Source organism: Antechinus flavipes, chromosome 4 (assembly GCF_016432865.1).
Source record: "Antechinus flavipes isolate AdamAnt ecotype Samford, QLD, Australia chromosome 4, AdamAnt_v2, whole genome shotgun sequence".
Classification (NCBI taxonomy): domain Eukaryota; kingdom Metazoa; phylum Chordata; class Mammalia; order Dasyuromorphia; family Dasyuridae; genus Antechinus; species Antechinus flavipes.
In genome coordinates this window covers 480,454,905-480,479,970 of record NC_067401.1, presented here as the reverse complement: position 1 = coordinate 480,479,970, position 25,066 = coordinate 480,454,905, and the positions used below count along the sequence as shown (strand labels likewise).

At 51.4% G+C, this 25,066-nt stretch overlaps 1 protein-coding gene across 1 annotated transcript in view; it reads right to left on the bottom strand.

Moving 5' to 3' along the window:
- ERI3 (ERI1 exoribonuclease family member 3) overlaps positions 1–22,971 on the bottom strand; it is a 145,228-nt gene extending 122,257 nt beyond the window's left edge. Inside the window, exons 1-2 of the mRNA XM_051999898.1 lie at positions 22,952–22,971; positions 5,263–5,551 (exon numbers count right to left, since the gene is read on the bottom strand). Coding sequence (XP_051855858.1) covers positions 5,263–5,358 — 96 coding nt within the window. The 5' untranslated portion in view covers positions 5,359–5,551; positions 22,952–22,971. The remainder of the gene's footprint in view (positions 1–5,262; positions 5,552–22,951) is intronic.
- Positions 22,972–25,066: the final 2,095 nt, after the last annotated feature.

The window sequence follows — 25,066 nt, the reverse complement described above, 5'->3', positions numbered from 1 at the left end:
AAGCCCCTGGGGAGAAAACAATGAGATCTAGGCCCACAAAGGCCCCTAGGGGAAGCTGAGGCCTGTTTGTGTCCTCCCATCCTTAGGAGGTACCTTGGTGAGCTGGGCAGGAAAGGAGAGATTTTGGGATCAGGAGGGTCCCATAAACTGAAGCCCATTTTGGCCAGATTCCAATGAGAGCAGAGGGTCAGAGAGGACTCTGACAGTGCCGTACCACAGGGATTCCAGAAGACCGAGGCTTGAGCAGCCTCCCATCTTCCAAGGCCCTCAAGCGTGTGCTCACAGGCAGGTACCTTACCAATTTGCCTCAGTTTCCTGAGAATGAAGAACAGCTCCTGAGGATCAAATATAGAAATGCCTCCTGGGGAAAAGGGACTCACATGTGCAAAAGTGTTTGTGGCTGCCCTTTTTGTAGTGGCAAGGAATGGGAAACTGAGGGGAATTGGTTGGGGAATGGTTGAATAAGTTGTGGTATGTGAATGTTATGGAATATTATTGTTCGGTAAGAAATGACCAGCAGGATGAATGCAGAGAGGCCTGGAGAGACTGACAGGAACTGATGCTGAGTGAAAGGAGCAGGACCAGGAGATCATTGTATACTTCAACAACAATACTATGTGATCAATTCTGATAGAAGTGGTCCTCTTCAGCAATGAGATGATTCAGGCCAGTTCCAATTGTTCAGTCATGAAGAGAGCCACCTGCACCCAGAGAGAGGACTGTGGGAACTGAGTGTGGATCACAACATAGCATTCTCATTCTTTCTGTTGTTGTTTGCTTGTATTATGTTTTCCTTCTCAGGTTTTTTTTGATTTTTCTTGTGCAACAAGATAACTATATAATTACGTATACATATATTGGATTTAACATATATTTCATCATATTTAACATGTATGGGACTATCTGCCATCTAGGGGAGAGGGTGGGGGAAGAAAAGGAAAATTTGGAACTTAAAGTTTTACAAGGGTCAATGTTGGAAAAACTCCCCATGCATATATTTTGTAAATAAAAAGCTTTAATTAAAAAAAAAAAAAAAAGGAAAAAAAAAATCAATGGAGCAACCCAAAAAAATTAAAGATTAAAAAAAATAGAAATAATTCCCAGCAGAGAGTGTTTGGCCTCTGGGTGCAGGAGGACATGATTCAGGAGAGAATACGTTTTCCTTGATTATGCAAATTTGTTATAAGGGTTTTACTTTTCTGCCAATGGGAAAGGTGGGGAGACAAAATCAATTTTTGTTCATTAAAAACAATAAAATTCATTCATAAAAATGAATGATAAGCACTAGAGTACATAAGAGTCCAGAAAGCTAGAGAGAAGAGCTTGTATCTGATAAACTTATATGTGGTAGAAAGGAAAGGAAAGGAAAATGATAATAATGAGCCAGCATTTCTCTATTTGCTCCTCAGGTGATATTATTCTCCATTCTACAGCTAGGAAACCATGGCCGGCAAGGGTGAGGTGCCTGGCCTGGCGTCACACAGCTTGCTCAGGCCCTCCTGACTGTGCCGGGCACTGTGCTGGGCCCTGCCAGCTCCATGCAGAAGGTTCTCCTCAGCCCTCTCTCCTTGGCCTCAGCGTTACATCTTCATCCTGGCTTCCTCTGCCTCCACTTTCCCGGCCCGCCACCCATCACCCTTTGCTTTCCTGGGTCCTCCAACTACCTGCAGGGCAGCTGAGCCCTGCACCCAGTGAACCTCAAAAAAAATGCACGTGTGTGTGTGTGTATCTGTGTGAGTTTGTGTGTATGTCTGAGTGTGTGTGTGTTTGTGAATGTGTGTATGTGTGTGAGTGTGTGTGTGAGTGTGTATGAGTGTATGTCTGAGTGTGTATGTGTGTTTGAGTGTGTGTGTGTATGTGTGTGAGTTTGTGTGTATGTCTGAGTGTGTGTGTTTGTGAATGTGTGTATGTGTGTGAGTGTGTGAGTGAGTGTGTATGAGTGTATGTCTGAGTGTGTATGTGTTTGTGAGTGTGTGTGTGTATGTGTGTGAGTTTGTGTGTATGTCTGAGTGTGTGTGTTTGTGAATGTGTGTATGTGTGTGAGTGTGTATGAGTGTATGTCTGAGTGTGTGTGTGTGTTTGTGAGTGTGTGTGTGTATGTGTGTGAGTTTGTGTGTATGTCTGAGTGTGTGTGTGTTTGTGAATGTGTGTATGTGTGTGAGTGTGTGAGTGAGTGTGTATGTCTGAGCGTGTATGTGTGTTTGTGAGTGTGTGTGTGTGTTTGTGTGTATGTCTGAGTGTGTGTGTGTTTGTGAATGTGTGTGTATGTGTGTGAGTGTGTGTGTGTATGAGTGTATGTCTGAGTGTGTATGTGTGTTTGTGAGTGTGTGTGTGTATGTGTGTTTGTGTGTATGTCTGAGTGTGTGTGTTTGTGAATGTGTGTGTGTGTGTGTGTGTATGTGTGAGTGTGTATGAGTGTATGTCTGAGTGTATGTGTGTTTGTGAGTGTGTGTATGTGTGTGAGTTTGTGTGTATGAGTGTGTGTTTGTGAATGTGTGTATGTGTGTGAGTGTGTATGAGTGTATGTCTGAGTGTGTATGTGTGTTTGTGAGTGTGTGTGTATGTGTGTGAGTTTGTGTGTATGTCTGAGTGTGTATGTTTGTGAATGTGTGTGTATGTGTGTGAGTGTGTATGAGTGTATGTCTGAGTGTGTATGTGTGTTTGTGAGTGTGTGTGTGTATGTGTGTGAGTTTGTGTATGTCTGAGTGTGTGTGTGTGTTTGTGAATGTGTGTGTATGTGTGTGAGTGTGTATGAATGTATGTCTGAGTGTGTATGTGTTTGTGAATGTGTGTGTATGTGTGTGTGTGTGTGAGAGTGTATGTCTGAGTGTGTATGTGTGTTTGTGAGTGTGTATGTGTGTGAGTGTGTTTGTGAGTGTGTGTGAGTGTGTGTGTATGTGTGTGAGTGAGTGTGTATGAGTATGTCTGAGTGTGTATGTGTGTTTGTGAGTGTGTGTGTGTGAGTGTATGTCTGAGTGTGTATGTGTGTTTGTGAGTGTGTGTGTGTGTTTGTGTGTGTGAGTGTGTTTGTGAGTGTGTGTGAGTGTATGTCTGAGTGTGTATGTGTGTTTGTGAGTATGTGTGTGAGTGTGTTTGTGTGTGTGAGTGTGTTTGTGAGTGTGTGTGTGAGAGTGTATGTCTGAGTGTGTATGTGTGTTTGTGAGTGTGTGTGTGTTTGTGTGTGTGAGTGTGTTTGTGAGTGTGTGTGAGAGTGTGTGTCTGAGTGTGTATGTGTGTTTGTGAGTGTGTGTGTGTGAGTGTGTTTGTGTGTGTGAGTGTGTGAGTGTGTGTGAGAGTGTATGTCTGAGTGTGTATGTGTGTTTGTCTGTGTGAGTGTGCTTATGTGTGTCAGTGCGTGTATGTGTTTTCTTTCTTCTTAAAAATTGCATCTGGACAGATTCCCTTGTCCAGGAACTAGTTTGCCCCCTGCCCCATTCCTTCAGCCTGCTCAGGACATGCTAGGGAACCAATGGGCTCTAATTCTGGCTGCCCACCAGAGGCCTGAACTGTCATCCCTCTTTCCAAGTATGTAGCCGGCCCATGGATGCCATCCTGCCTCTTGTTCCCTGGAGCTGCCCGGCATTCCCAAGTCCCCCCAGACTCTGAACTGGCCAGGAGTCAACTTCCCAAAGGGCCCAACAAGCCCAGCTGCTCCCCAGCACCAGCTTCCTTGCTTATCCAACTCCCAGCAATCTTTCCAAGCCTCGCCCAAAGTTGCCAGTCTAAACGATATTCAAGGAAAGCCTGTCCTCCATCCCCATGGTCCCACTGCGCCCTGGCCATGACCACTCCTCTCACTCGATCACATCCCAAAGCCTAGTCAGCCTCCCTCTGAGAAGGAGCCACCATTTTTACGCTTTCCTTCAAGCCTCATGCGACTCCACCGGCGGCTTAATCTTTCTGAACGTCCTGTCCCCGGCCCCCTCTGCTTCCAGAGCAGCGGCCCCAGCCCCACTTCTGCAGAGCTCCTCACCACCGCGCCTGGGCCCGATGCTTTCCCAGCGCGGGCACATGTCGCGCACCTGGGACACATGAGCAACCCCGGAAGTGTGAGAGTTCCGTCTCCGGGCTCCTGACCACCAGGGCCAGCGAGCTCCCAAAGTCTCAGGGGCTCCCCTGGCCTTCTCTGCCCCCCGAGCACCAGCCTCCTGCCGCACCCTGGCCCTAGCCTCTGGATCAAGCAGAATGCAGCGATTCTCCCTTCCCGAGATCACCCGTTTCCCACCGGCTTGGCCACAGGGCTTGGCAGCTGGAAGGAATCTCGGCAGCCCCTGACCCAAGACCTTCACAGTACAGATGAGCCCACTGACTCACACGGGTCTGGTGAAGCACCTACTATGTGCCAGACACTGAGCATCTCGTCTGATCCGCACAACAAGCCTGCAGGGGAAGTGCTGTTATTTCCTTTTGACAGTTGAGGTCAGTGAGGCAAATAAAGACTAAAGGAGCTGCCCAGGCTCAAGTCCGAGGCTGGATCTGAACTCAGGTCTGTCTGAGTCCGAGCAAAGGCTCCTAACTTGGGTCTGGAGGGGGCTACGTGTCCACTGCAGAGGGAGGGCGGGGAGCAGTTGTTACATAAGGGGAGTCAGAGAGAAGGGGGCAGGGGCAAACACAGAGAATGGCAGGGTGAATTACAGGGCAGCCTCGGGAGGGCCCTGGGCCTCAGAGGGGCAGCAGGGAGCCCAGCAGTCTCTGGGGAGAGGAGGGATGCACCCACACCGCGGTCCCTGCCTTCCTCTAGCTGAATTTGACCGTCTGAGCCGGGGGGCAGCGCCCTCTCTGGGCCTCCTCGGCCACGGCCCCTTCTAGCTGGGGACCACTGCCTTGTTCAGCAGTCGGAGGGCCATGTCTGTCCCTGGGGCTGCCCTTGCCGGCTCTGCCCAGGGCGGGGCACCAAGACCACAGCTTCCCAGCTAAGGCCACAGCAAGTGGCACCCCCTCCGCCTGCCTCCAGCAGGGCCAACATGGCCCCAGGGACCTGGCCGGGGGCTGACCGGCTCCCCTCCGGCTGCAGCGCACAGGCCAAGGAAAATCTAGCAGCCTGCCCGGGCAACACGGGCCCCGCCTCCAATGCACCATGCGGCCCAACCCCGGGGGTCCCAGCACCAAGGTCCCTCCCACTAACGGCTGCAGTGGCCGAAGGCTGCCCCCGCTCTCCGGAGGTGGCGCCCACGAGCAGCCAGGAGTCATCAGGCACATTCAGGACCCCAAACACCCCAGAACAGCCCGCCCCCACCCCACTCTCGAGGCCCTCGCAGTCACCTGAGGATGGATCTGCGGCTTGTCACAGGTAGCCTCGAAGTCCAGCACTAAGAAGTAGTGGTACCTCTGTGGAGGGATGGCCGCCATGGCCGCCATGGCCACCCCGAAGCCGTGAGTCGCCAGCGTCTTGCCGGAGATGGAGCCGAGCTCCGGGACGAAGAGGAGGAGAAAAAGGAGGAGAAGGAGGAGGAGGAGAGCCCAGCACTGTCCTCGCCTTCCACAGCGAGTCTGGAGAGAGCCTCACTGTCCCAGGACGGCCAAATGCTTCTACCATTGAACACCCAGAAGTCTGGAGGGAGGAGGGGACAAAAGACATGTCGTTACTCTCCCCCAGCACCAGCAGGAGGCTCCAAGACCCACCGGCCCCCCCGGGTGCCTGCCCCCCGTCACTGCCCAGGCTGGCACCCCCAGCGACCACAGAGAAATGGGCCCCCCTCCTGCACCCCAGAGGAGGCAGAGCCCCGAGCAGCTCGGACGGCCGCCGCCAGGAGGGAGAGCCACAGGAAGGTTAGCGAGTCACCGCGCGTCTCTGAAACCCCAGCCGGGTCCAGAGGCGGCCAACGGCCTTCAAGGAGCTTCCTGTCCAGTAGGAGAGCCAGCACGCGGGCGCCCGGGTACAAACAGGGAGGGCCAACGACGACGGAAGGCAAGGGGGGACGGCAGGAAGGGCCTCCTCCAGAAAGGAGGATCTGCGTGGAGCCAGAGGAGGGGAGGGAGAGCCCCGGGGGCAACCTGGGGCACACAGGAGGGGAGGGAATGGCTAGCTGGCCCCTCCCGTCTGAGGAGGGCTCTGGTGCCGCGCTTGACCCTGGCAGTAAGAGGGAGGCCCCAGCGGCCGGCCAGCAGGGGAGGGGGCTGAGGCAGGGCCACCTATGAAAAAGCCACCCTGGAGTGGTCCAGGTGCCGAGGGCCTGCAGCAGGAGGCGGCCTGGTGAGTGCGGAGGAGGAACTTCTGGGAAAGGGGTTGCGGGGGCAGGGGCTGAGATTGAGGGGCAACAAGGAGGGCGGTCATGCCCTGGAGGGCCACAGGGAGGGTGGGGGGATGAAAGTGAGCTGAGGATGGACATGTTGAGTCTAAGATGCCCACAGATACACCTGGAAGCCCCACAGAGAGATCTGGGCTGGATAGAGAAGGGGGACTCCTGCTACCTGAGCCTCTGGGAGCTGACGAGAGCAAACAGAGGAGGGGAGAAGAGGGCCAAAGACAGAGAGCTGGAGGGTCCGGACCTGCCTGCCTCCCCCCCCGCCCCACAAGCCACCTCAGCTCTGCTCACAACACAGGACCTGTCCATGCTGCCCCCCCCCAATGTGGCCTGTGCAGAAAAATCAAGGGAAACAGGGTGCACCAAGGACAAAAGCAGAGCCCTTTGGAGCCAGGGATTCTGTTCCCAGCAGCCCCCGCTGCGCCGACGCCCCTCACTGTCCCTCCTTCCCCTTCCAAACTTACATTCCCTTTAACTAGATCTGCAGGCTGCAGCAGGGAACCTCCCAAGTCAGGCACACATGGGGCTCCAGCGGGGGGGTGGGGGGGCGCGGCTCGCAGAGTCCTCCCAGAGCAACCACAGACCCACCACCCACAGCTCCTTTTGGGTGGGGGCAGTCCGCAGGGTGAGAATGAGGGGGCAGGGGTGTCCTGGGGTCAGCTCGAGGCTCCCCCCCACTGAGGCAGGCTCAGGACACAGACAGGGCCAGTCGATGCTGATAATCCCCAACTCAGCTTGGGGCCCGTTTCCCTCTCTGTGAAATGGGTTTTCAATGGAATCTGAGCAGCATTACCCCAGGTCCCACCTCAAGAGAACTATTTTACAGCCTTTTCAAGTAACAGCAAAAAGAGCCCATAAAAATGCAGCTGTTAGACCCAAAGCGGGCTCTCATTTCCCTGGGACTCGGGCCACGAGCTGAGAGGCTGGCGCCCCCTCCCCAGGGCTATTTCCCAGCATGCACAGCATCAGCATAGCCCCCTCCTTCTCCACAACTCTGATATGACCAGACCCAGGGCTGAGCCTGAGAACCCACCTCCCTCTGCACGGGCCAAACTCTGCTCCCCTGCACAATCGGATATCCAGGAGGGTCTGTGGAAGAGCCCCTGCAATGCCCAGAGCCACCCAGGCCACCTCACCCGGGCCACCTCACCCGGGGCACCTCACCCGGGCCAACCACAAACGGTCACAAGGTCCAGCTGGCCTGTCGGCCCAGCCCTGCCTCCTGGTTCTGCCCTCTGGGGCCCAGCAGGACAAGCCTGTCCCTCCCCCACGTGCCACTCCCAAATGCCCGCTGCAGCAGGCAGTGCCAACTAACACACCTGGGCTCCCAGCACCCGGACAGCTGCAGGCAGACCCACGGTACCAGCTCCTCAGGCCTGGCGGGAAGCACCATGGCCACTTGTGGGAGAGTGAAGGCCCTTACACCTGTGCCAGGAGCTCCGGGGCAGCCTGGGCACATGTGGGGTCTGGAGCTGGTAGCCAGGCAAGGTAACAAGCAGTTCTGGGCTGGGCATGCAAAGGAGGGCAGGGGCCAGCTTGGCCCCGGGGACTCCGGAAAGGCTCCTGCCGAAGGTGTGGGGGGCCCGAGACTCCGGGAGGCAGAGCAGGAAGGCCAGCTTGTGTCCAGACCTTGAGGCTGGAAAAGGAGGAGGGGGAGCAAAAGCCCCCTGGCATGGGCCGGCCGGATCCGGGGGGAGGACGCCTGTCCCCACGCCCCAGCCCCCGGGGCTCATCTGGGCCCAGTATTGACCCAGACAAGAGAAATGGCTGCTCTGAAGCCCTGAGTGTGCGTCAGGTAAATAACACATGTGCCAAAACACACATTTAATGAGGTAAATAATATGCCTTTATAAAAAGACTCAATCTGTGTTTACCTGAGAGACCAAGGAAACGAGGCATCCCCAGACTAGAGGAGACCACAGAGGGGTCAACTCAGTCCTATGTCTTGGGTAAACACACAGTGTATTGCATTATGGAGAGTGGCTGGTAGGGGAAGAGAGAAGGAAGGAAGCAAGAGACAAGGGAAGGGAAGAATGAGGCAAGGGAAGGAAGGAAGAGACAAGGGAAGGGAAGAATGAGGTAAGGGAAGGAAGGAAGAGACAAGGGAAGGGAAGAATGAGGCAAGGGAAGGAAGGAAGAGACAAGGGAAGGGAAGAATGAGGCAAGGGAAGGAAGGAAGAGACAAGGGAAGGGAAGAATGAGGTAAGGGAAGGAAGGAAGAGACAAGGAAGGGAAGAATGAGGTAAGGGAAGGAAGGAAGAGACAAGGGAAGGGAAGAATGAGGCAAGGGAAGGGAGGAGACAAGGGAAGAATGAGGCAAGGGAAGGAAAGAGGAGGCAAGAAGGGGAAAAGGAAGAGAAGAGAAGCAGCAGGGGGAAGAGTGCAGACTAAGGGACAGGAGGATGTGAAGTGGGACATGAAGAATTACCCCCTCCAAATACAGACATCTAGAGCTGTTTGAGAGCTGGCTATTTTCCTCTCACTTGGATCCAACATACTCAAAGATGGACTCAGGAGCTCAGCATGGCCAGAGGGACGTGTCCATTCCAAGGAAACTCAAGAGAGCCCCAAACAAGAGAGCAGCCTAGAAGTCAAGATTCAGGGTCCAGGCTCCCCCCCACCACATGTACCTTTTCTGCTGGACCCCCACCTACACAGGGCCTCTGCCCTACCCCAGAGGTGCCATGCCTGAGAAGTGCCAGGAGCACCACCACAAGGCAGGGAAAGTACCTCATAGACAACAGGACACTAGGAATTGCAACCTTAAATTGAGGTCCTTCTCGATGCCAATCCTAAGTTGGAACCCTGCACATTTCAGAACTGAAGTAAAATCAGAGAAATTATTTCTAGTGATTTGCCCCTCAACAGAATCTTATTAAAACCCCAAATCCATGGGCTTCTCATTAATGTTTAAAACCAAACTCACTCTCTATCCCCCTCAAATCTTCCCCTTTTCCCAATTTTTCTGCTACAACCCGGGGTACCGGTTCCCAGTCTCCGAGGCTGGTCGCCAAGGTATCACCTCTCTGACCCTTTACTTCCTCTGATACTGTCACCACCTTGAGTAAGGACCACCTTCCCTCTGGGTGGGTTGGCCCCCCAGCATCTCTCTTCACTCCCACAATCCTCCAGAGCACTTGGAGGTTTTCTTAAGTCCTGCAGGTAACTCCTCAGGCCTCCATCCAGCACATAAGGCCACATCTTTCCCCCTTTGGCGACCCTAGAAAAGTTAGGCCAGCTAAACACGCCAACCGAGACACTCACTCAGCAGAGACTGACCTAGCCCCCAAAACCCTGAGGTCAGGGCTGCCTCCCTGCTTGTTCAGGGCCAGAGTCTCCCAGGGCTTCGGTCCTGGCGGACAAACCATCACAAAATGGAACGGAAATCAGAGGCATCAGAGGCAGACTCCCTGACAAACCATCCATGCTTCTCAAGCCCTCGGAAGAGAACCCATGAGGAAGCTTTGCCTAGGATGCCCTACAGCCTCAAGCCTCTGCAAGCTGCCCTCATGACTCCTCACTGTTCAGTCCTCTTAGGGCCAAGGAGACCAAGGCTAATCCCACCTCCCAAACACAGCCTGTCACAGATAGGAAGCCAGCGGCCTCGGCTTCTCTTCTCTAGGATCATCTCCAATTCCTTCAGCAGGTCCTCAGGTGGCCTGGCTCAAGGCCCTTCTCCAACCCAATCACCCTTCCCTCCATCCTGCCAACTTATCCTTCCTAAAATGGCCCAGAATTAGGCACAATCCTTCATGACAATCGTGCTGCCAAAGCACAGAACTGCTGAGCTGCCCTGCCCTCATTCTAAACAATGATTCCCTGAATATGCCCACTGCAGCCAAAAGAAATATATGTATGTGCATGGTGAGAGGGGGAGGACAAGGGGAAAGAGGGAGGAAGGGAAATGAGACAGAGATTAGAGAGGCAGAAAGATGAGAGATCAGAAACAGTGAGAGAGATGAGAAAGAGGGAGACACAGAGTTAGAGAAAGGGAGAGACAGAAAGAGAGAGGCAGAGACAGAGAGGAGGGGGGAAAGATAGGGAAAAGGAGAAGGAGAAACAGAGGGAGAGGAATGAAGTGATAGGGGCCTACATTAATAAATAAGTGGTTAAAGGAGAGAAACAAAGCATTTTAAAATAAAGTGTTGCATGTTTAGCATGAATGAGACTGTCTGCCATCTAGGGGAGGGGCTGGAGAGAAGGAGGGGAAAAGTTGGAACAGAAACGTTTGCAAGGGCCAATGTTGAAAAATTACCCATGCATATGATCTGTCAATAAAAAGCTAGGAAAAAAAAGTGTTGCAAATTACTAACAACCATAGGAAAGACTGAATTGGAAAAAAAAAAAAGGACAAAAGATGGTTTTAGTCAGTTTTGGAGAGGGTGCAGAAAGACAGGTACACTAATACATTGTTGGTAAACAACTGCAATGTACAGACCTCCCACTGCCAAGTATTTATTTTAAGGAGGTCAATGACAAAAAGAAAGATTCCACAGACATCAAAATACTCATAGCAGTACTACTTGTAGTAGGAAAGAACTGGAACTGAAGTAGATGCCCATCAAGTGGTGAATGGCTAACAACTCTGCTCCACTGATGAAAGAAAATATTATGAACTGTAAGGAAAGGTAAATATGAAAACTACTGGGAAGCTTATTTGAAATAATGTAATGGGAAGTAAGCAGGATCAGGAAAACAACACACCACAACAATGTTAGGAAACAACAATAATAAAACAATTGAAACTACATGCTGTGAAACTGAAATAACCGAGTCAGGCCCAAAGAAGAAGCAAGGGAAGATAGCTCTTTCTCTTTTTTCAGGGGTGAAGAATGGAAGATTTGGATGGATAGATTAGTTTTGCCAAACTGTTTTTTCTCTTTTTAAACTATATGTCATAAGAGAAGATCTAATTCAGTTCCAGCTGATCAACGATGGACAGAAGCAGCTACACCCAAAGAAAGAACACTGGGAAATGAGTGTAAACTGCTTGCATTTTTGTTTTCCTTCCCAGGTTATTTTTACCTTCTGAATCCAATTCTTCCTGTGCAACAAGAGAACTGTTTGGTTCTGCACACATATATTGTATCTAGGATATACTATAACATATTTAACATGTATAAGACTGCTTGCCATCTAGGGGAGGGGGTGGAAGGAGGGAAAGGAAAAGTTGGAACAGAAGTAAGTGCATGCAAGGGATAATGTTGTAAAAAATTACCCAGGCAAATGTTCTGTCAATAAAAAGTTACAATTAAAAAAAAATAAACTATATGTCATAAGGAATGAAACTCAAGGCATAAGAAATGCAGGTGATGTAAAAATAAAAAACAAAAAAATTATTTTTAAAAATGCTTGCTGATTGATGAATTCATCTGATAATTTTGCAATTGACTTTTTGAACCCTAGGTGTAAGACTTTACATTTATCCTAATTAAGTTACTCTAAGATAGAAAATCTATGGAATGACATTCATGACTTAGAATATGTTCAAAGAAGGATAACTAAGAGTGAGAGGAATAAAGAACATGCCATCCAAGTACCTCTTAAAGTTCAGTCATTCAACCAGTTCTTGTAATGGGCTGAAGCTCTTGAAGCTCTCATTGCACTGAGGTCCCTCTTAGCACTTGAGGCTAATTAGCAATAAGTGTGAGGACTATGTATTTTAAAATCAGCCGGAGTCAGGAATTCAGGTTAAGGGAAAATCTTGATCTTTGCAGAATGGAAGGGGAAAAGGCGATACAAAGTGAGACACAATCCTTCATGACAATTGTGCTGCCAAAAACACGACAGGAACCCGGCCAGCAGTGCTTCTGCTTCTCAAGCTCTATCCACCAAATCATCTCTACACAATCTCTTATACAACATATCCAACTTGCACTGAGAGTGGGTGGGGCCATTCTTTCTCCAAGCATATATTAATAGAGTATAGTCCAATTGCTAATTAGCCTCAAGTGCTAAGAGGGACCTCATTGCAGAGAGAGCTTCAAGAACTTCAGCCCATTACAAGTTCTGAAATCCCCTAACTAGCTGAACCATCACTCTAACCCTATCCACAAGGTTTGAACCAAAGCCTTTAACAAACATTGCCCTGAAAACCCAGTATATCAGGTCCTCTATTTTTTCCTAGTTAACTTTTTTCTTCCTCCTCATGACCCTTATCAGAAAAGGAAATGAACATGTCCAAAATCTGCTCCTGATATGTCCTATGTTTCAGTCATCTCTACTTATATATATATATATTCCCCCCCTCCCTCCTCCCAGGAATTGCAGTCATCAGCCTAGAGGATCTACAACCTTCCCTCTGGAAGCACTCATAGAGAACCAGGTCCTGTGATACTACAGAATGGAAAGGGTCACTCTCCTGACCCACTGGGTGATGGAGTGAATAGGTGAGTAGGAATAGAGTGCTCAGGGAGACGCACAAAGATAGATGTGTCTCCCGAAGCTCTTCCAAGATGACACCGGGGAAACTGGAGGTGATGGTACCATTGGTCCACACAACCCAAGACTTCTCCCAATACCTGGGCTAGCCTTGGGGTTCAGAGTGATGTTTTACTCTATAAATGGGGCCATACAGAGTCTAGCCCATTCCAGTTCCTTCCCCCGAGCTCACCTCGGCTGCCAGCCCCATCCAAAACCAGCCGCCACCCCTGCCATTTCTGCCACTGAAGACTAGTCATGCACGAGTACCAAAGCCTGCAGGGCACTCGAAAATGCCAGCCCTGGGCAGGGGCTTGGCCACACCTCCCAAGTCTCAAGAGCCTCGCTTTTGGCATCCGTCATCATTAGGCTAAATGTGTCCTGTGATTTACCCAACATTTACTAACCAGTTTGCAACTCCCCAAAGCCTGGGCAGTCTCCATCAGGGGTCACAGCTGGGAAGGAACAGTTGTTTTTACCCACTTTATTTCAGGCCACACATGGATCCACCAGCAGCTTAATCTTTCTGAGCATCCTGGACGACAAAATAATTGCGGATCGGACAGATCGCTGCCGTTCCCCGGCCCCAGTCACGCAGACTTGGGGATGGAGGCTCATCTGTCGCAGCTTGGCGCAGCAGGCTGGCTCTCATGCTCAAACCCCAGCCCTCGGAGGTGGGGGAGGGGAGAGGGAAGACAGGCTACCCTGAGCACTGACCGTGCCAGGAGTGTAAGAGGACGACCTCTCCTCCCTGCGCCGCCTCATCCTTCCCTGGTCAGTGGCTACCATATTGCTTGCACATCTACCTGCAGATAAAGTACCCAGGCCTGGACCTCCCTGAAGGACAAATAGGAGCAGGAAACAAACAATAACTCACATTTTCTAGGGTGTTTTCCACCGTGAGAAAGACTGGTGTGAGCATTACTAGTCCCATGGATCAATGAAGGGAAGGGATGCTAAGATGTCATGGCTTATCCAAGGTCACCTGGCTGCTAAAGGACCTGGCTGGCCACCCCGAGAAGGCCAAGGTCAATGCAGAAACTGCCTCCAAGCCCAACTAGTCCCTGCCCACACACCTCAGTCTGTGACCAGGATGATTTGGGAGCCCATTTCTCTATGTGGGAGACCATTGCAGGGTGGGCCCATCCCAGAGCCCGACCCACAGGCTCGCTGGACTGAATTCTCACCAAGATAAAGAACGAGCTCCCCAGAGCTACAATCCAGCCTCCTCTGGAAACAAAGCGTGGCTGGCTAAAAGCGGCCAAGACAGAGGGAAGAATGAGGTCTGCTTGAAAGATTTGCACTGGACAACACCCCCCCCCACCTCCCCAACAGGAAGGAACACTCTACATTTCTATACCTTTAGGGCCAGCACCTCCAAATCCCTCCTAAAGGAACACATCTTTCCATATTTCAGAAGCAGCAGCCAGTCAGCATAAGGTACAATAGAAAGAAACTAAAAGAGCTCGGTGAAGATCCTCCCCTGGGCAGCCTCTGACCAAGCGGGCACTCCTCGGTGACCTAAGAAGGCCGGCTCTAAGGCTTTGCCCAGCTCCAAACCTCTGTCCCCCAACCCTCTCGGCTGGGCCAGAGCGCCCTGAAGCAGCAGGCCAGGCTCTCTCCCCATGGGAGGAGATGAGACCATTACCCTGGGCCTGGAATACCATTAAAAGGATTAATTTAGGGACCCATGTTTGGACTGTCACATCCAATCACTGCTCACAGATCTACAACTTCCCAAATCAGACACATGCAAAGGAGAATCAATTGCAAGGACACCGAGGGTCTGAACAGGCATACTAATGGCCTCTCAAGTCACCGAGGTGCCCGCCGGCAGCTAGCTCTGACACTCCCATAAATTATGTGCCTCTGGATTGTACCTGGAATAAGGCTGAGCACCCACCACAACAATCCCGGCCTCCCCTGGGCCTCCCCAGGATCACCCCAGGGGAACAAGGATGAAAAAATACCCAAACCGGCCCCAGCTGCCCCCTCCCTGGCTTCCCTCCAAGAAAGAAAAACAGCAGAGGCAAAAGCACAGCCCCATCCCTGCGCTTCTAGCTCCCCTCCCTGCACCCGCCTTTCAGCCAGCCTCAGTGTGCTCCCCCCGGTCGCAGGGACATGAATGCTGACCCCCGACCCACCTCCTAATTTGGGGCTGGAAGGCCCTCTGTAAAGACAAAGGCTCCAGCCACCAACCATGAGAAACCAGTCACCAGACAGGGCGGAGACAGCCACATTTTGGGGAACTGTGATCAGAAAGCTACAGCCCAGAAGCCTGAATCCCTTTTGTTGACACTATTGGGCTCCTGGCAAATGGCTCCTGGCCACAGATTCCCCCTGCCCTGAAGAAGAGTCTGCCGGGCCAGATGGTGCCGAGACGGCCACTGCAGGCCCACAGAGTGGCAGGACTCACGTATAGCCACTGGTTGCTGCCGCACAAGCCTGCTGCTGTGCCCGCCTTCCTCTCCTAGCCAGCAGCTTTGCCCTGCCCAGCCAGTCGTGACCACCCCTACACCAATGTGCCCAGCTGGGTTCCCCCCGTGAGAGGCCCTGCATCCACTTCTCCCCCTCCTCAGGACGCCATGAACAGACACTCTGCCTCTAGACCCTTCCCACATAGCCGGAGTGGGGGGGAGGGGGCACTCCAGCTAGGGAAGTGCCTCTCCATACAAAGAGGGCCACGGGCTAGGCAAAGCACCTTCCCTCCACTCTCCCACACGGTCACCACATCTGAGACATAAGCCAAAGAAAGGTCCATCCCCTGACAGCCTTCATCGCCCAGCCCTGCTCCACCTGGCCCCCTCCCTCCACCACGACCCAGGGTCGCCCCTGCCTGGAGTCCCCAGCTTCAGCCTCCTTCTGCAGGAAGCTGTCCTCCTCACCAGAGCCCTCCCTCCAATGCCTCCTGCCTACGCATGGTGGTCCGGAGTTCCGCACCCCCCGTGGGCTGTGAGCTCCTTGGGGTCCCGCAGGGGCTGCACTCTGGGTCTCTGGCAAAGTTCTGAAACGCAGACTGGCTGCTCACCCTCTTGCTCAGAGCCGCAGCTGGGCCAGGACCTCCCAGCCCCAGAAACGCCAATAAATGCAAGCGCTCGGAGGCAGGGCTCTGCTCATGTGTCCTCACCCCCAGAACCCAGTCCAGCACCAAGTACAAAGCAGAGGGGAGCACTGACCGCATCATTCCCCCCCTCAAAGGCTCAGGGGCGCCCCATTACCTCCAGACCAAACACAAACAAGCTCCTCCACAGGCACTGTTGGACCTTCCCAACTGCCCCCAGGCCTCGGCTCCCCTTGCTACAGGACCTTCCCCCAGTCTACCCCACAGCCGTCTGCTGCTGGCATCTCCCTCTCCCCATTTGTCCCTGGGGGTGGAGGCACCACTTCCCCATTAGACTAGCGGGGCCCCGAGGAATTGTTCTGTGTCCCCAGTGCCTAGCGGGGAGCCTGGCATGTGGATGGTGCGGGGACAAAGCAGCTGGCTCGTCATACTTTCTCGGCAGAGCCCAAGACCATCCCGGGGGCTCTGCTGCCTCAGGCGGTGTCAGAACCTGGAGTCCAAATGGGGGAAGGAAGGGGGGAATACCTACTGTGTGTCAGGCCCCCCGCCGTGCCTCGACAAATATCACCTTAACTGGCCCTTACAACTACGGCGTGGGGAAGATGTCGTTACCAAAGCAGACAGGCCTTCGGTCATCTAGCTACTATCTCAGGGAGCATTTGAACTCAGATCTTCCCAAGATGCTTCTCACTGTGGATCCTCCTGTCTGTCCTAGGGCAGCTGAAGTTTAAATCTATTAGAAATCAGAATTTTAAAAGACCTTAGCTAGCTGGAAAAACCTAATGTGCCCCCCCCCCATCCCAGCAGGGATGGCTTCCTGACAGCCACAGATCTGACAAGCGCCCCTTTGGGTCTGTGTCTATCAACAACAACTGTGTCCAGCAGGGATAGAGCACGGACCAGCATCTCACACCACACAGAATGACGTGCTCCCAACAAGACAGAATAAGGAAGCGAGGAAGAAACGTCCCTCATAACTGGCAGGACCAGCCCAGACAGAGAGGGTCTGTGACTGGGAGGACAAAATGCCCAGCTCGGTTACAAAAACTAAAAAAGCCGTAAATAACCAAGTCAGCGTGAAAATGAGAAGGGAAGCAGGGACCTGTGGAGGAATGGCACAAAGTTTTTCTGATGTTCATAGCCAGACTACAGCACTACCTTCTGAGTCAAATGTGTAAGAACTAGAGCCATTCCCCAATAGATAAATGGGCAAAGCACAGGAACTGGCAGTTCTGAAGGGCAGAATTCCAAGCTATCAACCACCATAGAAAAGAGACCCGCATTAAAACAACTCTGAGGAAGTCAGATTGACAAAGATGAAAAATGAAGAAAAATGAGGGGCCGAGGGATAGAGCCAATCTACAGAGCAGAGTGGAGCTCTGCCCCACCTTCCAAAGCAGCAACACTGCAACCAGGCCCAGGCCCCAGGGAGAACAGAGAGAGGAAAAGGGCCTGCAAACACACAAAGGAGGTTTGCAGCAGCTCTTTTTGGTGGTGGCAAGGAGCTGGGAACAAAGGATGCCTGTCGACCGAGGGATGGCTGAACAAATCTCTGTATGTGAATGTGATGACTGCTCCTTAAAAATGAAGAGGATGGTTTCAGACACAAGTACTAAGACTCGCATGAACTGATGAAGAATTGATTAATGCAATTACCAATCATGATCCTAGAGGAGAGATAATCAAACACGTTATTAGCTAACAGAGAGGGTTCATAGGGTATAGTTTTTAAGCATGGCCAAGGAGGAAATCTGTTTTGCTATACTTTGTATGTATGTTAAGAGTTTTGCTTTTCTTTCTTTTATTCCAAAAAGGGGAGAGAGGGAAGCAAGAGGAAGTTTAGGAATAGGAAAAGAAAAGAAAAAAAGGAAGGAAAGAAAGAGGAGAGGGAAGGAAGGAAGGAAAAAGGGAGGGAGGGAGGGAAATTAAGAAGGAAAGGAGGGAAATCAGGAAGGGAAGGAAAAAGGGATAGGAAAGAGAAGGGAAGAAAGGGAAGGGAAGAAAGGGAAGGAAAGGGAAGGGAAGGAAAGGAAAGGGAAGGAAAAAGAAAAGGAAAAAAGAAAGGATAGGAAAAAGGAAAGGGAAGGGAAGGAAAACGGAAAAGGAAAGGGAAGGGGAAAAGGAAAGGGAAAAGGAAGGAATTATTGAAGCATCTTTTCAAAATACACAGAACAGAACAGGAGGAAGCCCAGAAAGAATCCCAAACCCAAGCAAAACAGCTCAAGTTATATATTGAATTTATTATATAGTTTTGAAAATCCAGTTATACAAAACAGAGATTTGAAGTTGCATAGAAAATCCTTTTTCTGTTCTACTATGTATATGGAAATTCTTGTTTCTGCCTATTCTCTTTGTTAAGTTCAGAATTTTTTAATAAAAATAAATAAAAATGCTGATCAGAGCAGAGCAGACTAAGCCCTCCAGGCTGACATCAACCCACTAATCAACCAGCTGGGCATCCACCTAATCCAATCCACATCTGCATTTCCACCCAGGGCAGGTCAGAGGCTTTGTCAAATGTTTGGCTAAAATCCAGATGCCTTAGTATCTACTGCATTGCCCTATCAACCCAGTCCAGTAACCCTGCCAAAAAAGGATAGGATTAGATGTGAGATGGTATTTTCCAAGTAAGCCCATGCTGGCTCCTGGTGATCAGCTATCCCCTTGTTAGATGCTCATAAACAGCTGCTCAGGACTTGGCCAGGGAGACGCCTAGATCACCAGATTGTGAGATTATGGAACTCACGTTTCCTTTTTTAAAACGTGGGCCATGTTTTTCTCTTTTCTAGTGGCTCATCGATTCTCCCCTCATCCCAGCATCCTAAAGATCAACTCCAGCTGTTCCACCATCACGTCTGCCAATCCTTTCCCTAGTGTCTCAAGCCCCTAGGCTTAGTGAGAATATATTTCAACTTTTCTCCCACAACCTCCTTCTTCATAAGCTCAATATTTTACTAATTATCTAATTATCATTCTCTAGAGACACCGTGCACTTTCCCACCTCCAAGCCTTTTTGCTCTCCGTGTTATTTTTAATTTCTCACCTCCATTTCCTCCTGCTAAAATTCCTCCCTTAAGACCTAGCTTGGACACTGCCCTAATGAACACATACACTCATCCTCCTGATAATTCTTCCTCATTTGTACTTCTTTGTCAAAAAAGAAAAAAAAAACCACAGCATTTCAGAATTAGAACCTCAGAGACCATGGTAGTTCATCTACCCCCTACAAACCTCTCTACAAACCTCAAATTCAGCATGGCAAAAAGAGAACACAACCTTTCCCTCCAATTCTCCCCTCAACTTCCTCATGTCCATCAAGGGCACCACCATCCTCCCAGTTACCAGGCTCACAAGCCTGGTGCCATCCTGGACTGTTCGTGCTCTCTCCCTGATATACAGTCATGATTTCATTTCTTTCTCTATAACTTCTCATCTATAAGCACCCTTCTCTCTACTCCACAATAACCTCCCTGGTGTATACCATCTGTACCACCTAAGACCTAGATTAATCTGTCTCCCTGCTTCTCCCTACTCCCTCCTCCTTGGGGATTTCTGCACAAGTTTGATGTTGTCACTCTCCCTACTCAAAAGAAACCTCGTGAGATCCTGCAATCTATGGACTAAGCATCAACTCTGACACTGAAAGTCACGTTGGATCCAATCCTCCTTATCAGTCCTCTTCCAGACCAACTAACGGCTCCCCAAGAGAAAGGGAGGCTGGTAACTTGCCACAGCCTCCCAATTCATATTACTGGGGAGGAGGAGCTGCCGCACCGGAGACCCAACTACAACTGGCCAGTTGGGCAACCCATCCCTTTTTCTTTTTTTTCCCTTTGCTATGTCTACATGGGGCATCACACCCTTATGGTGGGTGCTCTGGCCAAAGGAAAATAAATTTTGACCACTGAAATTATACAAGATATCTTAAGGCTTATGGGCTACATTTCATTATTAATAGGCCTTAAACCCAAATCACTCTGGCTTTCATTGACTGGCCAACAATAGGCCCCACGCCAAGCTCCACTTGGTCATAGTTTAAGCTCTATTTGGCCAGAAACTCTGAAGGTCTCTCCCTCCCAGAATGATTTTTTTTTGGACTACGTAAAAGATCATTCTCAGCCTCATTTCTTTACCAGAAATCACCGAATGAGTGTTGCCTTGGTCAAACTGAGCCTTGTTAAAGACCTTTGATTAAAAAGGTCAAGGTTTCCCACTGCATCCGAGGCCATCTCTACTCATCCTGAGCTATATTTTGCCACTGGACCCAGATGGCTCCAGAAGAGAACATATTGCTGATTTTGCCCAGCCCTCCCTCACTTAAATCCAATTCACTTGCACATGATGGCATCTCCTTCCTGATGTCATGATCCTCTTCAACAATGAAGGTCAAACAAATCCAACTAACTCTCCGGCTGTTCCTCATGCCTTCACCTCTACTCAGAATCTCCAGAGTTTTCTTTAAAGCTCATTTCCAAGGCCACCTCCTCCATTAGGCATTCTTCCTTCCTTCCCTGACCCAAACTGCCCAGTATTTATTCTCTGCGCTCACATGTCCACAGAGTCTACCATTTTGGGATACGATCTCTTTGAGGACAAGAAGAGTTCCATTTTTTGTCATTCTAGCACATCCCTAGCATGGTATTTGGCACAAAGCAGATGCTTTAGAAAGGCACTCTGGACTTGAGCAGCAGGCTGTGCTTCCTAGGGAAGTTTACCTTGGCAAAATGTTAAGATCTTTATCTTTATCCACAGGCTAACTGGCAGTGAAGGGGACCAGAAATACACAGAATAGAAAGAAGGCATTAGTCTTCAGAGTAAGATAGAGCAAGGTCAACATGGGATTGTATAACTGAGCACTGGAAGCCAAGTTGCTGGGGAAGGGGATGGAGGAGGATCCTTGATCTTCAAAGTGTAGGTCTACACTCTTAAAGTCAGTGACTAGGGCCCCTCACCCATGCAACAAACACGCCACAAGAATGAGCCTGACCTTCACTAGGATGGCTTGCCAATTCAAAGAGCTACACAAAGTTTAAAAGAACACCTATCTTAGACCATTTTAAATCATAAGATCATAGGACTCCATAGGATGACTCATTCTCAGAAACTCAAAGCAACAAAAGCACGATGTGCTTGTGACCCCAGATTCTTGAAGCCCAAACCCCAAGGATTTTTTTTCACTTCTCTCCTATCAGAGAGCAGACCACTATGCCCCTGGAAGACTGGTTGGCTTTGCAGGACAATCTTCTCGAGGCCCGGCAGCATCAGGAAGCACAGGCCTCTCCTGGGGCATCTTTCCTCAATTCCCCTGCCCCTTTTCACACATTTCCAAGGAAGCCATTCACCAAATGAACCCAGCACAAAGAAAACACCACTTTTCAATGTTTTTAATCACCTTTATTTAGAAGTTTCAAGCTAATAAGATATGGGGAACTGTGGTGACTGTTCAACTCTCTGACCTAGCCAGCTGATTATTTACAGGATCTTTGGGTAGGAATTGTTAATGAGCTTTTAATTTGGAGCACTTCAGTGGAGTCAAGTGCTCTGAGCTCCAATGAACCACCCCCAATCCATAAAGGAAACCTTATCAATCACTTCCCCGCACAGCAGCCAAGTGGTGGGTTTCTAACCAAGTTCCCGGACACTCACATTACTGAAGTCACACTCCAAATCACTGTTTATAAATGGACTTTTAAGCGATAGGGGACTCAGGTGTTATAGACTTAAGCTCAAAGCACCAACCCACTAAAACAAGGTACGACACGTATGACAAAGTCAGAATAAAGCCGTATTTGATGAAGCCAAGTCCTCTTAGAAATTCCACAATCAAAATCGGTGAGCCAATCCTCACCGACCAGAGTTGAAATACAGCCTAGTATTTGGCCAATCAGATTCATGTGGTGCTGCCATTCAGAAGGGAGCCCCAGTAAATCTCTCTGGCAAGAGCTGATGTTAAGGATGTGACCAGAGACCATTAGCAGAGGTAATAGTTCAAACTGTCAGGGCCAGTGGTTTTCAAAAAGACATCGATTCCATCCAGTCCTAAATATAGGAGTCCAAACACCAAACCAAGCCAAAGACTTGCAAGTCCTTCAGTCTGACCCAGCAGCTAGTATGGCAACACTACGGGGCTTGTATGTCAGCTGAGGCCAGCCAGAGCCCCAGAGCTACCCGTGCATCTGCTGTAAAGGGAAACCCACACCACTCTGTACAGCGGACACCTAGGAAGGGGCTCACCCCCAGCAGGGACCTTTTCCAGTCCCACCTCACCAGACAGAGCCAGAGGCCAGAGAGCACCCTGCTCTCCCCTTGAGCCAGGTAGCCCTTTCAGTCAGGATCAAATTGCCCCTCAGCCCTCTTCTTACCCAAGAGAAGCAGTCATAAAGCCCCTTTCCCCCACCCCCAAAACTCCCTTTTTCTCCTTCCCACCAAAAAAGGAGGATGTTAGAGCAGCTCCTCAGCTACCATCCTGGGTACCCCCCTCCCCAGCTATTCCCAGTATAGTACAGAGGGAGAGTTGTTGGGGTGTCCCATCTAAGGAGCCCCTTCTAAGACACTTATCCCCTCAAAGGGAGGAGCCCTCCTAATAGCCAACCCTCCCCAGAAATGATGGAGTCATCCCATTCAGACCACCCCTGCCCCCCACCCACACAAGAACGTCCCTAGGTGAGGGGTACTCCCATGCAGGCCCACCTCAACTGCCTTGCTCTAACAATTAATTCCTTGGGAGGGAGGGGCGCCTCCTTAATACCTAGGTTTCTCTTCCAGGAGGAGAAGACCTTTTATCCACACCTCCCTCTATACCAATCCCACTGGAGAAGAGAGCCCCCCATTTATCCAGATCTTTCCTCAGCCCCGCCCCGCAGGAGGGAGAGGGCCGTCGCCATGGCAACCCTGCTCGGGTCCCGCCCGCAGCGGGGTACCCGTCGCCATGACAACCTCTGCCCGCACCCCGCCCCTACCCCCCAGCCCCAAGCCCCCAGAGCGCGCTCCCGCCGCCACGTCCGCGCTCCCGCCACCGCCCCGCGCGCCCCCGCCCCCCGGGCGCCCGCAGGCCCCGCGCCGGCCTCCCCCGGGCCGCGGCGGACGAGCAAGCGCAGGACTGCGGAACGGGCCCGCGTCCGGGGGAGGCCAAGGCGAGACCGGCTCCGCCCGCTGCCCGTCGCCCCCCTTGGCGGCCGCGGCGGCGACAGCCCGCACCACGAGTCCCCACAACACACCGACTCACCTCCGTGCCCTCTGACCCCGCGCGGCGCCGCCGACGGGCGGCCGTGCTGGCCAACCGACGAGCCCGCCGCCAGAGCCGTTGGCCAATGAGAGGCTGGAGGGTGTGGCTTTCTTTGCACCGGCCCTCGCACCTCCGGCCGCATGCGCGTCGCGGCGCCCCGCCAGGCCTCTATTGCCGCTAGTTATTTTGGGGGTTGTAGTCCCGGTGGATCAGTCTCTGAGCAGCTCTCAGGCCCAGTGCGCATGTTTGGCTAGGGGCACGTGGGCCCCGGGCCCCCAGATCCAGGCCGCACCTTACGAAGCCGAGGGAGGGGGGAGAGGGAGGAGGGGGCGTTGGCTCCGGACTGGAAGATGGAGTTGTTTGGGTTTAACAGCAGCTCCCCTCCTCTGGGGAGCAAGGAGCCAGGCATTTCAGGCTGCAAGCACTTCCAACTAACATTGCATTGCTACCTTTAGTCCCTCATTGCTTCACTAATCCTGTGCCCTTCATTCAGGCGGTCATCACGTGACCCCTTTTGTCTCCAATTCTTTTGTGCTTCCCTCCACGGCTCCCCTTCTTTCATTCAAACTGAATGATGGGAGACGATCAAGGGCTTAGTAGAGACTTTGAGGAAACCTACCCACTCAGCGCAGCCCTGCCCTCAGGGGGCTTCCAGTCCTCTAGAAGGGCCCGGAGGACAGTGGGGTGGGCCAGAGAGCGAAGGGCCCCGCCCTGCCAAAGGCTTCTCCCGGGCCAAGGGAAAATGATTAGTGCTCCAGAACTGAGAGGAATGGGGAGACGGGTGCCGCGTGGGGCGGGCGGGGAAGAGTCACCCAGGAAGTGAAGCAAAGTGGGGCTGAGAAGCAGCCGGGTGGCTGGAGAGCTACCCCTGGAGTCGGGAAGACCTCACTGCAAATCCCACCTTAGGCACGCATGTGCAATGACCCTAGACCCGGTCCTCACCTCTGACCTCGGTTTCCTCCTCTGTGAAACACGATGAAGATCAAATGAAATAACCCTTGCAAAGCGTTACTGCTGGCTGTTCTGTTTCAGGACAATCAGACACCGATTGGCGTAGGTCAAGCATGAGGGGATGAAGGCTGAACAAGCGTGGGGGGGGGGGGGGCACTGCGGGGGGGGGGGAGGATTGAGAGATACAGAGAAGCGGAGTTGTGACAGTAACCAACAGGAGTGGGGGAAGGGGGCGGTGAGAGTGAAAACAGTGTCGTCACTGAGGTCGTGAACTTCAGAGGCTAAAAGGTCGTTGAGTGCCCTCGGTCACAGGAAATCTGGGGACCCTTCGGGGAGGAGGAAAATGAATTCGTTTTTAATATGTTTGTCATCGAGGAGACAAAGAGTTTGAAACGTGCCGTTGTATAGGACCGGAGAATGCCTGGGGCTGGTGCCGTCTAGGTAGAGGGACCGGAGAAGCCCAAAGGAAGGATTCCTTTCTTTAACTTTTTCTTTTTTCTTGGGGCGTTTTTCCAAAGAGAGAATCGAGAAGGCCCCACAAAGGCTGAAATATCGTGGCCACTCCTGTTTCTTAGGAGAAAAATTAAACTTCCTTTTGTCACAGTGATTAAGTTCCAACCTTGCCGAACCTACATTATAAGCCTTACAGTTTCGGTTGTGGCTCACATGTACCCAGAGGGAACGGGGGCATGAGGGTGTAGGAAGGTACTCACTGCACTACAAATACTAGAGAGAGAGCACGGAAGAGCTGCTCTCCCCTCTGGTCAGATGAACGAGGACTCTCCAGCCCCCCCTGGTGCCCCTTACCCCCGACAGCTCCTCCCGGAACAACGGACGTTCTTAGAACATGGCACCATGCGGGGTATGTGATTGTAACGGATTACGGGTGTACTATGAGGAATGAGGAACAGGCTGATTTCCGAAAAACCCACCGAGAGTTCTATAAACTGATGCAAAGTGAAGTGAGCAGAACCAGGAAAACCGGCAGTGCTGTAGGGTCTTCAACTGTGAATGACTTGGCAGCACCATTCCCAAGTGCGCCCGATGAAAAATGCTATCTACTTCCCAAAAAATGACTTAGGGGCCTGAATGCAAATGGAAGTATGCTATCTTTCACTTTGTTTTTGTTTTTGTTTTTTTCATTTTTTCTTTTAGTCTGTTTCT